At 39.6% G+C, this 18,604-nt stretch overlaps 1 protein-coding gene across 11 annotated transcripts in view; it reads left to right on the top strand.

The window, feature by feature from the left end:
• The window catches only part of hfp (Poly(U)-binding-splicing factor hfp), a 119,160-nt gene that overhangs the window by 77,738 nt on the left and 22,818 nt on the right, over positions 1–18,604 (top strand). For 8 of the 11 annotated variants that reach the window (XM_076186951.1, XM_076186955.1, XM_076186957.1 and 5 more), the window contains 4 exons: positions 3,380–3,540; positions 6,089–6,279; positions 6,552–6,669; positions 7,845–7,973. In XM_076186951.1, coding sequence (XP_076043066.1) covers positions 3,380–3,540; positions 6,089–6,279; positions 6,552–6,669; positions 7,845–7,973 — 599 coding nt within the window. The remainder of the gene's footprint in view (positions 1–3,379; positions 3,541–6,088; positions 6,280–6,551; positions 6,670–7,844; positions 7,974–18,604) is intronic. The other 3 variants (XM_076186956.1, XM_076186958.1, XM_076186950.1) reach the window with 1 other exon arrangement.

Raw genomic sequence — 18,604 nt, 5'->3', positions numbered from 1 at the left:
TCCCCCTTCCATTCCCCTTCTTCCTACCCCCCCACCCTTTCCTCATCCTATCCCCCTCCCTTTCCCTTTTCCTTCCCCCTCCCCCCTTCCACCTTCCATCTCCCCTTCCCCTCATCCCTTCTCCACCTACCCCCTTTGCATTTCCCCCTCCACTTCCCTCTCCACTTCCCCCTCCCCTTCCCTCATCCCTCTCCCCTCACACTCCCTGAATTTCAGCCCAATTCCCCCTTCCCCTTCCCCTTCCCCTCTCTTTTCCCTCGCCCTCTTACCCCACAATTTCCTCTCCCCCGTCCCCCTCTGAGTTCCCTCTCCATTTCCTTCTCCCCTTCCCTTCTCCTTCCCCCTGTTCCCTCCCCTTCTCAATTCCCCTCCCCTTCCCTTTCCCCCACCCTTTTCCCTTCCCTTTTCCCTTCCCTTTCCCCCTCCCCTTCCCCCTCCCCTTCCTCCTCCCTTTCCCTTCTCCCTTTCCCTTCTCCTTCCCCATTCCCCTTCCCCATTTCCCTTCTCCTTCCCCATTCCACTTCCCCATTTCCCTTCCCCTTCCCTTACATCCTCCCTTTCCCCTCATTTTCACCCTTCCCCCTCCCCTTCCAGTACCGTTCTCTTACCTCTTCCCTCTTCTCTCTCCCCTGCTCCCCATTCCTCCTTTCCCCATACCCCCTCATCCCTCACTCCTCACCTTCCCTCTTCCTTTATCTCTTCCCCCCTTCCCCCTTTTCCCTCTCCCTTTCTCCCTCCTCTTCCCCTTCCTCTTCCCTCTCCCTTTCCCCTTCTCTTCCTTCTCCCCTTCCCCTCCTCAACATTCTCCCTTTCCCCTCCTCTTCCTTCTCCCTTTCCCTCTCCTCTTCCTTCTTCATCTCCTTTCCTCCTCCCCTTCCCCTTTACCTTTCCCTTGCTATTGTCCTCTCTCTTCCCTAGCCCTTTCTCCCTCTTCCCTCTCTCCCTCCCCTTCTTCCTTGTCCCCTTCTCCTTTATCCCTCTCTTCATTATCCCTATCCTCCTTCCCCACTCTTCCCTCTCTTCCTTATACCCTTCCTTCTCTTCCCTCTACCTTCACCCCTTCCCCCTTGGCACTCTTCCCTCTCTTCCCTTGGCACTCTTCCCTCTCTTCCCTCTCCCCTTTAGACTCTTCCTCCTCTTCCCTCTCTCCTTCCCTCTCTCCTTCCCTCTCCCCTCCCCTCTCCCTTCCCCTTCCCATTCCCCCTCCCCCTTCCCTCTCCCCCTCCCCCTTCCCTCTCCCCCTCCCCCCTTCCCTCTCTACTTCCTTCTCCTCTTCCCTTCCTTCACCTCTTCCCTCTCCCTTTTCCCATCTTCCTGCTCCTCCTCCCTCTCCCCTTCTTCATCTTCCTCTTTCCCATCCTCCTCTTCCTTTGCTTCCCCATCCTCCTCTTCCTTCGCTTCCCCATATTCCCTCTGTGATGTTAAAAATGAATCACTTATTAAATTTAGATTATTACTTACCAGTATGCGTATATGTTATATATGTATACAGTGCATGTGTGTGTGTGTATATATATATATATATGCTAATAAGAACACGGGTACGTGTGTTCACTTATGCAAAGTAGACCACTTGGAAAAAGAAACTAACGAAGCAGAGCGCTTTCGTATATTACACTGAAGATGTAATATACGAAAGCGCTCTGCTTCGTTAGTTTCTTTTTCCAAGTGGTCTACTTTGCATATATATATATATATATATACACACACACACACACACACACACACACACACACACACACACACGGTGTTCAGGATAAATTTTACACTTTCAGAAAGGAAAGAAAAATGTCATAGCTTGGCCAAAAAGTTATGTATTCTCAAAATTCAAAGTGCATCTCTTAGATGATCTTTTGCCAAATGCAGCTCACTCAAAGAAGCTACCCTGGGCCTCCACCATGGTCTCCAGGTGGGATCTGAAACTGCAGCACACGGCCTTCACAGTGTCCTTCAAGAAATGCCTCAACACCAGTGTGATCCTGGCAATCAGCTCATCCTTGGTGTTGCAGGTGGTATGATTGGTGTCTTTTTCAACTGTGTCCCACACATAATAATCCATAGGGTTGCAATCAGGCAAGTTAGAAGCCAGATGTTGGGATTGGTGAAGTTGTAGAAGTTTTCAGACAATCACTTATGGGTTTTCCTGGAGGTGTGACACGGAGCTGAGTCCTGCTGCCACACTTATGGTCTTCCTACAGCCACCCTCTCCACCCAGTGCTTGATAACAGTGGACAGCAACTCACTATAGCCATCTGAAGTGAGTCTGAGTCCCTCTTCAAAGATGTGGAGTGGCATGACATGGCCCTTGCTGGAAATGCACCCAAAGACCATCACAGTTTGAGGGAAGTTGGTCTTCATGAATTGTGGGACTTTGTGCAGACTGTAGGCTAGCTACCTGTTGTTCTGCATATTGTGCAACTGGTCCTGGCAGTTCTTCTTGTCTGAGAAGAACCAGAGCATCCCCAGATTGACTGGGTGTTTGACCTTGTTGAGGAGTTTCTTGGCTTTTGTAAGGTGGTTCTCTTGGGCCTTGGCAATGAGTAGTTGGCCCTTGTGCCTCTTGTATGAGTAGTGAAGGTCCTTGTTCAGCGCTTTCTTCATAGTTGCCACTCCATTGCCCATCTCTCTCTCCAAGATCCGCAACGCCTTGCCTAGGTCTTGCATTTTTTTCTCTCTCTCTCTCCCTCTCCCTCTCCCTCTCTCTCTCTCTCTCTCCAGCTTCCCAATCAATTCTGTTGTGCAGACAGATTCAGAACACCTGCTATGGTCCTTTCTGCTAGTTACTGCTTCCATATCTCCATCACAGTTTTCCAGCTTGCATCTCATGGCCTTCACATTATTGAAGGAGCACTGAGCTGTGGCTAAGATTTCTGATTTTTTTTAATCTGGCACGAATTATCATGATGCATATCACTCTCTTCCAATATTTCGGTCCTTTCCAGTCATCCATGCTCTCTAGCTCTCACACCCACCAATAGTACTCAGAATCAGCTATCCGTTGCACTTTACAGCTTTTAAATCCTTGAAATGGTTTTGAAAGGACAGATTAAAAAAAAATATATATTAAACTTATCCCAAACACCCTGTGTATGTGTGTGTGTGTGTATATATATATATATATATATATATATATATGTGTGTGTGTGTGTGTGTGCAAAGATCTGGAGTCTGGGATCCATGTTGAAAATGGAGAAGTGTAAACACCAGACATTAAAACTTCCCACTTTGAGTCTGGTGTTTATACTTCTCCCCTTTCAATATATATATATATATATATATATATATATATATAATTTTTTTTTTTTTTTTTTTTCTTCTTCTTCTTCTTCATCATCATCATCATGATGTTAGTCTAAAAATCCTTCTTATGTTGCTACAGGTGCAGGAGCAAAAAAAGATGACATGGTGCATTTACTGGGCCAGGCCCTGCCTCGCTTGTCCTCTGACCAAAAAGATGCTGTGGCCAGAGCCAAGAAATATGCAATGGAACAGTCCATTCGACTGGTCCTCATGAAGCAGACCCTTGCACATCAGCAACAAGTGAGTAGCAAAAGCATTTTCAATGGTTTAAGTATGAATTTTGTATTCTTAAGATATGTGTAAGGGGTTATTTTCAACAATTGCTCGTAAGAGGATGCATGTCATTACTAGAGTTCACATCAGAAGTCAGCGTAATGTAAACTAGGGTTCAGGCACACACCATAATTCCAACTGGTGTTTCAGTATTAGTATGGTAGATTGATTTCTTGGGCATCTAAGGCAAATAGTGACAGAGTTCTGGAAGGTATGTGATAGGAGAAAGTTAAAAGTAAATGTGGTAAAAGTAGAATAATGAGATGTACAAGGGGTGAGGATGGTAATGAGTTAGAGATAAGTTTTAAAGGAGAGAGACTGGAGAAGGTATATAGTTTTAGTGCTGGTGTGCTACTATCCTTAACAGAAAAAATGACAAGAATATAGGATGGAAAGAAGTTGAAATATTGTGATGGTGAGTGAGCTTTGGGCCTGTTCTGGAGACTGAGTACAGGTCCCTTGGGGGCTGCATTTCTGGGTAGAGGTTGGGGGTGGTGAGCTTTTATTGATGGTCTGGCAAGTGGTACTTGTTTTAATTCTTTCTCAGTATGTCAGTTTGGCATTGCCATAGGAAGGTGAAGCTTGTCACCATTCCATATGAAGACCATCATTGTAAGTGGGTAGTTTGCATGTATCTCTTTTGCCATAAAAAAATAGAAGAGGTTATCTTTACTACAGGATATTAAGAGGATCCTTCCTTGAAGTATGATAAACCAGATACTAAAGCTCTTTTTCCTTTATAAGGGGCATGGTAAGTCAGAATACCCATCCACTGCATTCACATTAAAACCCATTCAGTGCCTTTCCATCTCATCACTTCATGGATATCATCCCAGTTCCCTGCCACACTCTTCACATTGAAGGCAATGTAACAAGATGCAATGCTTCCTCACCAACAGCCAGAGCTGGTTTACTTGCACTTCATCATATGGGTGACTCCTTTCCTCATCTGTTCGAAATTTAAAGAGCTTATGAAAAAAAATCACAACCTTCCTCCATTCATAGTGAAAGAGTGAATAAAAGCTCTTATGAAAAATTGAGGGAATTACTGAAAGGGAAGGAATAACAGATCCAGTAATTTATTATAAAAAAACATTCAGTAACTTATGTATAAGGGTTTATCAGAATGCACAAGTCAGACCATCCTGTTGGGTTGATCTTGAAATAAAAAAAGCTTGTGAATTTATCATAAATGTGAGCAGGATGTGACAGTGTGTGATAAAAACACATTTTTAAACTTGAGGTCTACATAAAACCCAAGGTAGGTAATATATTATTATCCCCCCCTCTCTGTCTCTCTTTCTACCTCCCCCTTCCCTCCCTCCCTTCCTCTCCCTCCCTCCCGCCCCTTCCCTCCTCCCCCTTCCCTCCTCCCCCTTCCCTCCTCCCCCTTCCCTCCTCCCCCTTCCCTCCCTCCCTTCCTCTCCCTCCCTCCCTCCCCTTCCCTCCCTCCCCTTCCCCTCCCTCCCCTTCCCTCCCTCCCCTTCCCTCCCTCCCTCTCCTTCCCTCCCTCCCTCCCTCTCTCCCTCCCTCTCTCTCTCTCTCTCTCTCTCTCTCTCTCTCTCTCTCTCTCTCTCTCTCTCTCTCTCTCTCTCTCCTTCCCTCCCTCCCTCTCCCCCTCCCTCCCTCCCTCCCCACCCTCTCTCTCTCTCTCTCTCTCTATATATATATATATATATATATATATATATATATATATAGTGCACAAAAGGTATTATGTTGTGTTTATAAAATGATGGTCAAGCATGGTCAGATGTGAATATTCTAAAGAAGATGCCTCACTTTTTTCTTGAAAAGGGTCATAGGCTTAGGGAATAGAAGCATATATTAGCTGCTGCTGCTGCTGCCCAGGAAGAGAAGGTTTGTGTGGAATTGTGAAAGGACAGAGGCACCAAGGTGATCCTTTTGAAATTGTATCATGTGCTGAGGAGATTTGGCCATATTTAAAAGATAGTGAGGAAAGACTAGCAGAAAGAGTATGGAAAGCAGAAGTGGATGGAATGAACTTCAAGAAAGAGGTGGATGAATCCAAGAAGAATTTCAGTTTAGCAGAGCGAAGTGAGCGCATAGATCAGAAGTGAATGGAAAGTAGTAGTAAATGGATGAAGAAATGATGCCATCCAAAGAGATTTTCTTTTTGCCAGATCTGTAAATTTTTTGGGTGAAAATGGGGAGGGGTCACCATATAATGAAGCAAGGGGATGATGAATGAGCTCCAGCTGTCAGGTCTTGCTTTAGAGGTGTTGTGACTTCCTGCATTGCCTTTGGTTTGAGCAATATAGTGGTGATGGGGGGAGGGGTAGGGATGACCCTTCGTTTACAAGGTACTCAAGATGGGAGGGATTATTATAGGGTTTTTGGATGGGTATGTGTGTATGTTTTATGATTAATATTGTTTATTTTATTGTATTTTAGAAATCAAAAGTAAGTTGGCTACCTCCCTTGTAAGGGGGAAAAAGCCTTTGGTATATGTATGTGTGTCTAAGTATTGAGAGGTTACTTACACTACATGCAGTGGCACTGTTTTCCCCACCAGCAAGCAAAATCTCTGCAGAGGCACCAGGCTCTGGTTCTCATGTGCCGCGTGTATGTGGGCAGCATCAGCTTTGAATTGAAGGAGGACACCATCCGCCAAGCCTTCCTACCCTTTGGTCCCATCAAGTCCATCAATATGTCTTGGGATCCTGTCACACAGAAACACAAGGGGTGAGTTGTGCTGACGACTACCAACATTAGGGTTTATCTATAGAGGTATTCAGAATTCTTGGTAGTGTATCATAACTCCTGAGTTAGGCTTCTCAACTAATTGTTTTGGTTGTCAGATTTATTAAAAGATAGGATAGTAAAAAGATTGTCTTCCAAAGTTAGATGTCACAGTTAGGGTTTGTAATGAAAGATTTAAAAGAAGTATAGATGATTGCATGCCAGAATGTTAAAAGTGATGAAGCAAAACTTAAAAGTGGTAATGAATTTTCCAGCTTTGCCTTTGTGGAGTATGAGATGCCAGAGGCAGCTCAGCTAGCACTAGAACAGATGAACGGAGTAATGATCGGTGGAAGAAATATCAAAGTAGGGAGACCATCTAATATGCCACAGGTATGCACTTTGCCATCATTGTTGTTTCAAATGTTTTACCTGAAGTCCTTTCCAAAGACTGTGCAGTTTTTCAGAGCCTATGACTAGTCCAACTGATGGATGTGACAAGCTTGTTTAGGCAGCTGACAATTTAAATTAGGAATTTGCAGACAGGGTAGAAGTAAAGATTTTTATATTTGACCACAAACAGGCTTGTCAGCCACTGGGTCGTTTAACCACTGCACAAGTTTGGTAGGCCTTGGTATCGCATTTAACAGCCTTATAAATTCATTATGGTTACAGTTGAAAGTCATTTTAAATAATTGACAGATGTTAGAATTGAAGTAGATGTCATGTTCATGATTCATTTCTAGATATAAAATTGAATAATTGTAACCCTAAGCTATATAAGCAGCACAATGTATACCTGAGCAGTAGATGTATGCTTCCCCTTACCTATGTATTGAAAAGTTCTCACCTTCACCATCTCATCTGATCAACTCATAACAGGAAGGAAAGGTAAGAGGAAATGAATATATCATATAAACTTGTATATTTGTTTTATCATGAAAATCTTATAGATAAAAAAAAAAAAAAAAAATGCAAAAAGTAAGGGAAGCTCATGAGGAAGTATGCAGACCAGACCAGTCAGCTTGGGGTCATAATCATTGTAGTGCACAATATGGCACATTATTTCAAGTTTTCATTTGACTGTGCAATGGTTAAACGCCTTGACTATAGACAACCAAAAGAGGGCTTTGTAACATTTAAAACTCAGATTTGAAGTTCTCTTTTATTTGGGAAATTTCAAATATTTGGAGTTACTTCATGGTTGTCAGTAGTCTGGTTGGATTTAAAATGGCTCTGAAAAGTTGTACAGTTACATGTTACTTTATAATTTTATTGGTCCAAATTCAATATATTGAAAAGAATAACCCAGTATAGTTGTGTTGGGGAAGGAAAAAATTGCATTAATTTTTTAAATTAGATTTATTTATTTATATATATTTTTTTTTTTTTTTTTTTTTTATCATTATTATTATTTATTTTTTTTTATTTTATTTTTCTTATTATTATACCAAAAGTTAATTTGTTTTTATTAGAATGTGATTTGCATGATACATTGTGCAATTTATGTTTTCTGTATGGCTGTATTGCAGTGTTTCTATAGCAGATGTTCCATTGTCCATTTTCAGGCGCAAACAGTGATAGATGAAATAACGGAGGAGGCAAATCACTACAACAGAATATATATTGCATCCGTGCATCATGACCTATCTGAGAATGACATTAAAAGTGTCTTTGAGGCATTTGGAAAAATCAAGGTTTGTTATTGTTATCATTGCATCAAATTTAATTTTATAAGTATATATATATATATGTATTTACCTAGTTATATTTTACAGGACGAGAGCTGTGCTCGTAGTGACCCATTTTCGTATCTCTCCACATCCAGTTTATTCTTAAAATCGTGTATAGTTTTGGCATCCACTGTTTCTCCATTTAGTTTGTTCCAGACATCAATCACATTATGTGGGAAGCTATTCTTTTTCAGGTCTCTTTTGTAACTGTCCTTCTTTAGCTTCTTTTCGTGTCCTGTTTCTCTTCTGTCCCATTTTAATATGTCATCTCTATCAAGAATTTCCATCCCTTTCATAATTCTGTAAATGGTCAACAAATCACATCTTTCTCTTCTCTGTTTTCAGTGTTTATAGATGTAATTTCTCCAATCTTTCTTCATATGTCAAATTTGATAGTGTAGGTGCCATTTTTGTCGCTGCTCTTTGGATTCTTTCTAATTTTCTTGTTCTTTTTTGTGCTAGGTGCCCATAGTGTTGCAGCATACTCTAATTTAGGTCTTATTAGTGTAACCACTATTTTCTTTACCATTTCTTCATCCATGTAGTCAAAGGCCACTTTCATTGATCTTAATAACTTAAAAGTGTCTCCAAATAATTTATTGACATGTTTATCAGGTGTCAAGTCACATGAGATGATCACTTCCAGGTCCCTTTTTGAATTGACTTTTTTGACTTCCTTGTTTTCAATTTTATATTGACCCGATATTCTATTTTTGCTTTTTCCAAATTCCATTATGCTACATTTCTTAATGTTGAAGTTCATCTCGCATCTCTGACTCCATTCCCATATTTTGTTTAGGTCTTCTTGTAGCGATCTGTAATCTTCTTCTGTTCTTACTCTCTTGAGTAATTTAGCATCATCAGCAAAGAAGTTCATGTAACAGTTTACTCCATCCATATAATTTATATATATATGGCAAACATTAAAGGAGCCAGTACAGAGCCTTGCAGGATGCCACTCTTCACATCTTCCCAGTTCAAATATTTGTCTCTAAGCACCACTCTCATTTTTCTCCCAATTAAGAAATCTTTCATCCATTCCAGTAGCTTACCTTGTATTCCTTTTATTATTTCAATTTTTCTTATTAATTTTTTATGTGGTACTTCGTCAAATGCCTTCTGCAAAGCCAAGAAGGAGCAATCTGCCCAGCCATCTCTTTCTTCTATTATCTCAATTAATCTTGAGTAAAATCATATTAAGTTTGTGGTACATGATCTTCCACTTCAGAAACCAAATTGTTTAGGGTTTACTATTTTATTTTCTTCCAAGTGTTTGATCCATTTGTTTCTGATGACTTTTTCACATATTTTTGCTTCTTTGCTTGTAAGGGAAGTCTGGTCTGAAGTTTGTAGCATCTTTGTTTCTCCTTTATATGTTGGTACTATGCATCTTTCCAATCTTGCGGTACCTTTCCTTCTTTGAATGAAAATTCTATTATCTTGTATAGTTTGTCTGTCAGTTCATCTATACACTCTTTCAGTATCAGATTTGCAATTCCATCCGGTCCATGCGATTTCCTAACATCAAGGTTTTTTATTTGATCTCTTATTTCTTGCTGTGTTACCATTCTTTCATTTTAGGGGATCTTTCTAGTTGTCCATCTTCCCAAAATTGTGAGCTCTCAATTGTAAAAATAGACCTGAAATGTCTGATCATAACTTCTGCCATTTCTGTGTCATTTATATATTCTTTATCTCCTTCATGCAGTTTTACTATTTCATGTTTATCCTTTAGTTTGTCATTTATATATCTGTAAAAGAGTTTAGGTTGATCCTTACATTTGTCTGTAATATCTTTTTCATAACTTCTTTTTTCTTTCCTGTGTATATTCACATATTTGTTCCTAAGTTTTATATATGTTTGCCTTTTTTTTTTTTTTTTTTTTTTTTTTTCTCTCTCTCTCTCCCTCTTCTATTTTTCCCAGGTTTTCTCTCTTCCGTCTTTAGCCTCACTGCACCTTTTGTTATACCAACACTTTATGTAAATCTCTTTTTGTTTCTTCTTTGGTACATATCAATTCCTTGTACTTTTCTTTGAATATGTTCCATTTGTCTTCCACCTTTGTTGAAAATTTATCCCAGTTTGTGTTTTGGAAATTTTTTCTTAGTTTTGCAAAATCTGTTTTGTTGTACATTAATCTTCCTTCTCTATGTTTATCATTCCTACCTACATTGTTTTGTTCTTTTAATTCAAACTCTATTAGTATATGGTCACTCTTCCCAATTGGTGTTTTATATTCCATTTTGTTCACAATATCTGGTTCAGAAGTTAATATTAAGTCTAGTTTTGATGGTTCCTCATTGTTTCTATATCTAGTATTTTCCTTAACCCATTGTGTATGGGGCAGAAACATGGAACATAAGAGAAGATGAGAGAAGGAGTTTGAATGTGCTTGAGATGAGGTGTCTGAGAAGTATGATGGGAGTTACTAGGCTAGATAGAGTGAGAAATGAGGAGGTGAGGAGGAGAACAGGGGTGGAAAAGGAGTTGGGAGATAGGGTTGATGAAAGAGTATTAGGATGGTTTGGACACATGGAAAGAATGAGTGAAGAAAGACTAGTAAAAGAGGTATGGAAGGCAGATGTGGAGGGAGTGAACATGAAGGGACGTCCTAGGATGAGGTGGATGGATGGGGTGAAAGGGGCTTTGGGGAAGAGGGGAATGTCTGTTGAGGAAGGATGGGAGAGGACAGAAGACAGGGGTGAATGGAGAATGGTTGTATATGGATGATGTTGTGATTGCATGTGGTGGAATGGGCGGGGGGATGGGGGGTGAGGTAGTATGTGTGAGCAAAATTTGACGCAGCCCCAAGGGATTTCTGCCCGTCTTCACCTTTTATGCATGGGGGGACGGAGAGGGGTGGTCGCCGATTTAATGAAGCGGCCTTGCTGTGGATGTGTTGTGTCTTGCAACACTGCTTCTGACCCAGGGCAGTGGACAAGGTGCAGGAATGACCCATCATCCAGGAGGTGCTAAGATGGGAGGAAGGGTGGAGGGGTGTGGAGTGTATTCAGGGATGAAATGGGTGGGAATGATTTTATGCCTTTTCCTTTTTGGCTACCTCCCTTGTAAGGGGGAAAAAGCCTTGGTATATGTATGTATGTATTGTGTTAAGGTGTATTCGATGGTCATATCCAGTAGAATGTCGCTCCAAAGTACTTCTCCCCCTTTTACCATCATTTCTTCCCAGATTATATCCTTTGCATTAAAATCACCCATGATTACTATGTAACCACCATCTTTCAGTTACTTGCTTAGCACATTCATTGTGTCTTCCAGTAATTTAGAATGATCACTATCAGACCAAGCCTGTGTTTTTGATGGCACATACACTGATACAAATTTTCTGCTTTTCATCTTTTTGTTTACAATTTTGATCATGATTAATTCTACATTGCCTTTGCCTTCATTATTCTTTGTCACATTTAGACCCTTTTTGGTCAATATCATGACACCTCCCTGCTTGTCTGCTCTATTTTTCACCCAGCAGCCTTGCTGTGGATGTGCTGTGTCTTGCGACACTGCTTCTGACCCAGGGCAGTGGACAGGATGCAGGGATGACCCGTCATCCAGGAGGTGCCAAGATAGGAAGGAGGGTAGAGGGGAGTGGAATATATGGGAAATGAAATGGGTGGGAGTGATTTCTATGCCTTTTTCTTTTTGGCTACCCCCCCGTGTAAGGGGGAAAAAGACTTTGGTATATGTATGTATGGTTGTATAGACCTTGTTCCACTGTACTTGTTGATAGAGGTCCTTTCAGTTTTGTCTCCACAATTCCCATAATATCAGGTTGCTCTGTTTCTAGGTAGTCATTTAATTCATTAATTCCAGAGATCATGCCATTGATATTTGTATATGCCACGTTTCATATTTGCTTCTTTTCATTTTTTTTACAATTTTTTCAGACTCAAGTCCAGCACTCTCCAAAAAACAACCTTGTTTTTTCTGTCTCTGTTCTTTTCTCATTTCTATCATTGTCTTTATTTCTGAGAGCTTTGTTTTTCTCTCTTTCCTCATCACTCATTTCCTTTTTTATCCATATATATTTGAATTTCTCACTGCCAATTTAACCACTTTTGATAATACCTCCTCAGCTATTATTTGAGTTCTCAGTTTAATTTTCAGAGGTCTATGTCTTTCTTTTGAATATTTGCCTATTCTGTGGATCTCATCAATTTCCTTATCAAAAGTTTGCCCTTTGTTCTGTATTTCTTTCAGAATTTCATTAGCTATTTCCTTCTCCTTTTGTCTAGTATTTATACATATGTTTCTCCTAGATACCATGAACCACAATGCATTTACCTTTGTCAGTTAGTCCCAGATCGAGCCACCATTCCTGAGATCGCCTCCTTCCACTTCCTCAGGAAGTCCAAGAAGATCTCCCTCTCGGCAGTACAAGGCTATAGGGCAGCTCTAAATCAGGTGTTTTCTCTGAAGGACATGGTCCTAGCCCTTTCACTGGAAATTTCCATGCTCTTCAGGCACTTCAAAGATCATGCTCCCCCCCAGGGAAATCAGTTCTCCTCCGCGGGATGTGGCATTAGTCCTGAACTCTCTGAGGGGTCCCCCTTACGAACCCCTCCGAGAGGCACATCTGAAGGACCTCACCTAGAGGACAAGTTTTTTCTGATAGCCCTGGCATCTTCCAAGAGAGTAGGGGAGTTACATGCCATCTCTTATAGAGTCGCCCATTCCAAAGGATGGAAAGAGGTCTCCTTCATTGCCAAAAACCAAGATCCTGCCAAATCCGACCCTAGATTCTGGTCCTTTAGTGTTCCGTCCTTAGACGAATTTGCAGGGGGAGAATAGATTGAAACAGTTTTATGCCCGATACAAGCCATCCGGACCTACCTCAAGAGAACCGAACATCTTCAACCAGAATTAAAAAGGTTGTTCATCTCTACTAAAGGTAGCCCATCACTAAGAATTCCATTTCTTACTGGACAATGGAAGTCATCCGCTGAGCCTGCGACATGAACCACACAGATTGTCCATGACCTGAGGGCAGTAGGGACCTCCCTAGTCATCAGAAAGAATCTGTCAGTCAACCAGGTTCTTCAAGCAGGTATATGGAAGAGCCAAAATACGTCCACTTCCTTTTACCTCAAAGAAGTTATGCGGGAATCTTTAGGGAACTTATCTTTGGGCCCCATAGTGGCCGCCCAAAAAGTCCTGAAAATGATATACCCCTCCTCAAGAGCACACAGCCGACCCTGACAACTCATCCAGGTTCTGGCTCAGCAACTGCAGGGATAACTTTCCAAAATCCTTCTCATACTCTTACATTCCCTTACCTTACCCGCAGGCTCTCAAGCATTCCAAGGGAATCAATTCAAGCCCTTCAGTGGTACAAAAGTGATTATAACCTGTCTGTCTCCACTCCAGGGAACAGAAAGGGGTGCACTTCAAAGTGAGGGGAATGTATAGGGGTCTGGTCAACATAGTCTTAGCACACTAGATTTTCCTTACAGCGGTTTCCCAGGCTAGATAACAACTTCCTTCCCTCCTAAGTCCGAGTCTCCTGTTGTAAGGAGTACCGAAGAGTTTGTATTCTTCGGAACAAATGTAATTTTCGCAGGAAAATTATTTTTTCCCTGATACAAACCTGAGGTACTCCTTACCTTTAATGGCCCTCCTCAACCACCCCTCTAAACAGTTCCTTCTCCTTGCCTGACAAACCTTGTGCTTAATTCATACCTGGCTCAGAGAATGGTTATAGTGTGCGAGACTTGTGGTGGAGGGCAAGCCCCCCCCCCCCCTTGCCCCAGTGGGGCTCCTTACTGAGGATAAGCGTTGCCCAGACCCACAGAGTGAGGATTTTAATTTCGCAGTAGAAATATTCGCGCTACGAGAAAGTATCCTATTGTAAGGAGTACCTCAGGTTTGTATCAGGGAAAAATTAATTTTCCTGCGAAAATTACATTTCATAACTTTTGTATTATCCTCCATCTGCCTTTGTACTATTTCTCTAAAAGATATTTTTTTTATTTTCCTGTTCTTGTTTCCATTGAATTTTTATTTCAATGAGGTCTGTTTCTTTAATTGACTCTTCCACCTTTCTGGTCACTACTTGTAATTGCTCTTTGACCTTTTCAGTTCTTCATTTTTATTTTTGTCCTCATTTTTCATTCTTTCGTTTTCTCTTTTGAGGATATCAATTTCGCTCTTTAGGTCACTTAATTCTCTAATCGTTTGCTCATTACTCTTACGCAAAGTAATCAATTTCCTAAGTACAGCTCGATAGTCCAATTTTAAATCTATGATTTCTTCCATTAAGTATTTTACTTTGCAATTTCTTAATGCATTACTATATCTGACTTCTCCATCTATATCTAAGCTTTTACCTATTTCTCCTGGATTTCTTTGAAACCCTGAAAAACTGTTGTTGTCCCACCTTTGGTTTATCCTTGGCGTATCTATCTAACAAGTTCTTTTGGGGATGGCACCTCTTGGACATTCCACTTAGCTTATATCCAGTCCTCTCTTCATTGGTTTGTTTATTATTCTTTCTCCTTTTTCTCCATTTTGCCAAACCATACCTTTTTCAAGAACTGGATTTCCTTTATCGGTCACACGAGAAACATAGCTTACCCATCCCACACAATAACAACTAGTTTCCTTCATTTCGGCAACAAAACCGCTAGATAGACGCTCAGTCGCTGCACTTCCTTTCGCTTCAGTGTCAAGTGTGTGTGTATGTATATACCGTATTTTACGGCTTGCAAGACGCTGCATCTTGGAAGACGCACCCTAATATTTGAAAGAAATTTCTAAGAAAAAAAAGAAGTCATTCTCATACAAGAACACATTCACCATATACCCAACCACTGAACACAAAAACATAAGAAGCAAGGACGACATGTATTGGACGTATTGTTTACATTACGAAATCACTTGTCCGATTTTGTTTGTATGGTGATGATACTGGTTGGTGATTAGTAAATATACTATACATTTTTCATTGTCCAAGGGTGGTTTTATTTTCATAAAAATAAGATAAAAATTTTAAAAATGGATGTAGATGTATAAAACTCCACTGCCGAATCATTTTTTCGGTAGGCGGTGGTCCAAAGTGTCTTTCTGCTGCTCTTTTACAGTGTTCTTTGGCATATCGTACAACTTGTAGCTTGTATGCGATAGTATAACTAAACTGTTTTGATGAACTAGCCATGGGTGATAATTTCCTGGACAAAAAATCTTCACGTGTGATAGTCTGGTGGTAACTGATAAAGGCACCTGGCATTTGCGTGCATTCGTATGTATGTGTGTGTGCGTGTGTGTTGCTATGAGACGAGAGAACGGCCCGTTTTTTCCACACGCCGAGTAGGCTCCAGGAAGGATTATGGTATTGGAAATACTTGTAACAGCTAAGAAACTGAGTTTACATAATATAAAAGGTTGAATTAAATAGTACTTAACCCCTTCCATACGGTGCCGCATACGTAGGCGGCATGAGGAGCAAGTGGATACGCGAGGCTGTCATATCGGCGTCTTGATTATATTGTAGTTGCCCCTGCGTTTTTACATACTCTCTAAACTGTCTTTAATCACATTTTCTATGGTTATCAAAATTCACGGGTGAAAGAGAGAATGATCGATATAAGCGGTGACTATATTTTATGATGTGAGTATTATTACGACACGTCATACGGCTGGCAGCGGCTGCTGCCTGCGAGATTTAAGGCCCATACTGAAGAGGTTAAGCTAACATCATAGTGTAATGACTCAACATACAAATCCAGGTCGCTATCGGTCAAGTGTCCAAGCTTACATGAGCCTGGGTGTTGCCTTACAATACAACATTCGTCTTGGAAGATGCATTAGCATTTTTCAGGGTATTTTTTAGGGAAAAAAAGTGCGTCTTGTAAGCCGTAAAATACGGTATATGTGTGTGTTTGTATATGTATACAGTATGTGTGTGTGTGTATAAATATATATATATATATATATATATATATATATATATATGAGTGGTAAGAATGGAAATTACACAGTTGGGAAAGAGACTTTATTCCTGACTAGTTTCACCTTAGGAGGCTTTTTCAGAGGTAATAATTTACAGAAGCCTCATAAGGCAAAACTGGTCTGGAATAAAGTCTCTTTACCAATCATGTAATTTCCATTTGTACCATTTGTGTACCTGCCATGATGCCACAATATATATATAGATATACATATATATATATAAATGTATATATACCCAAAAACCACATAATTAGTATCATGCATTCAAGTGACTTCTGCATATATATACATATGTATATATATATATATATATATATATACACATATATACATGTGTATATGAATATATATATATGTTCATATATATATATATATATATATATGAATTCATATATGTATATATATACATTCAAGAGGATGGACAAGAAATAGGGAAAGAAATTGAAGAAATATATAGAATGGGGAAATACAATACAAATAAGACCAGACCAATTAAGATCAAATTCAGGTCACAAATGACAGCAGAGAATATCTTAGCAAAAACAGGGAAACTAGCAGACAGATCAATATAAGCAGGTATGGATAAAAAGAAATTGATAAAGAGGAAAGAGAGGATGAGAAAACAAAAAGACTTGAAGCTAAAAAAAAAAAAAATGAGAAAAGAACGGTCAGAAAAAGAGAAATTCTATTGGAGAGTAGTGGATATGAAAGTGAGGAAATGGTTCATAGCAGAGAAAAACAGAAGGGAAACAGAAAACACAATGGAAGTAGCAGAAAATTAAAAGTGTCTTACACAAATATAGATGGCTTAATAACAGGCTTGAATGAACTGAATGATTACTTGAAGGAAAAAGAACCGGACATAATGGGAATTGTAGAGACAATTGAAAGGTCCACTACCACCCAACAGTGTAGGACATGGTGCATATAGTTATTGGACTAGAAACAGGTAAAACAAGGGGGTGGATTTATGTTCTTGACTAGAAGGATATAAATGTGAGGAATGTCACATATGGAAAGAATAGAGATTATTATAATGGAAGTGGAGGACAGGGATGGGAAGAGCAGGAAGTTTGTAGCAAATTATGTGCCTCCTAAAATGGCTTCATGGGAAGAGAGAGAACACAAAAATATGTTAGAAGACACAAGGATAACACTAAATAAGATAATGGCAGAGGAAGAATAGTTACAATGGGTGGCTTTAATTGTAAAGAAATCTGCTGGGAAGAGATGACAGTGAAGGGTGGAGACGACCTATGGGGAAATGTACTACTTCATATGATTATAGAACATACAATGACATAATGGATACAAGAGAATACTAGGTATAGAAATGAGGAAGAACCACTGAGACTGGACCTTATAATCACATCAGAACCTGAAATAGTGGACAAGATTGGGTGGAGACGACCTATGGGGAAATGTACTACTTCATATGATTATAGAACATACAATGACATAATGGATACAAGAGAATACTAGGTATAGAAATGAGGAAGAACCATTGAGACTGGACCTAATAATCACATCAGAACCTGAAATAGTGGACAAGATTGAATATAAGACACCAATAAGTAAAAGTGACCACATATTGGTTGAACTGGAACTAAATGAGGAAAAATACATGGAAAAAAAATGAACAATATAGAAAGGGAAGATTGATGTATGGAAAAACAAATTTTGATAAAATAAGAGAATTCTTTCAAAAAGCAGACTGGGAAAGGATACACAAGGAGGAAACAACAGTAGAAGAGAAATGGAATATTTTGACAAAAATTTATAAAGGAGTGGAAAAGTATGTTCCAAGACAAAAACAAGAAAAAGGATATGTAAAGTGTTGGTACAACAAAAGATGTAGGGAGTTAAAAGACAAAAGGGATAAAGCTTGGATAAAATGGAAAGACAAATACCTAAAAAATGAAAAATATATACTAGTTGTAGAAATCAATATGTACAAATGTGCAGAGAAGAAAAGAGAAAATACAAAAAAGATGTCATAGAAAAATGTAAAGATCAACCAAAATTATTTTACAGATTTGTGAACAACAAACTTATAAACAAGAATTAGAGAAACTATGACAAGGAGTTGAATACACAGAGGAAATAGTAATGGCTGAAATTATGAACAAGCATTTTAAATCTGTGTTTGTAAGGGAGAACATACAACTTAGAGATATTGAGTGGGAGGAGAAAGTCCCCCCTATGAAAGAGAACAAGGAATGAAATAATCACTTGAGTAATTTTGATGTCAGAAAATTGCATGGACCACATGAAATGGCAAACTGGATTTTGAGAGAATGTAGGAATAAACTAACTGACAAAATACAGTCTAATAAGCAGTTCATTGAAAGAAGGAAAAGTTCCAGAAGATTGGAAAAGAGCAAATATAGTACCAATATATAAAGGGGGAAACAAGGAAGACCCTACTAACTATAGATCGGTCTCTCTTACAAGTACAATAGCTAAAATTTGTGAATCATCAAAATTAGATGGGTAAAGCATTTGGGAAAAAAAAAAAAGTACTAAATCCAAGGCAATTTGGATTTAGACAAGGACAATCATGCCTCACAAACTTAATGTATATCTATTCAAGGCTAATAGATGTAATACAAGAAAGAGATGAATGGGC

The sequence above is a fragment of the Oratosquilla oratoria genome, chromosome 6, assembly GCF_046742065.1.
Source record: "Oratosquilla oratoria isolate Oo_2021 chromosome 6, ASM4674206v1, whole genome shotgun sequence".
NCBI lineage: Eukaryota > Metazoa > Arthropoda > Malacostraca > Stomatopoda > Squillidae > Oratosquilla > Oratosquilla oratoria.
The sequence above is the reverse complement of the archived record's forward strand: the minus strand, read 5'-3'. Positions and strand labels throughout refer to the sequence as shown.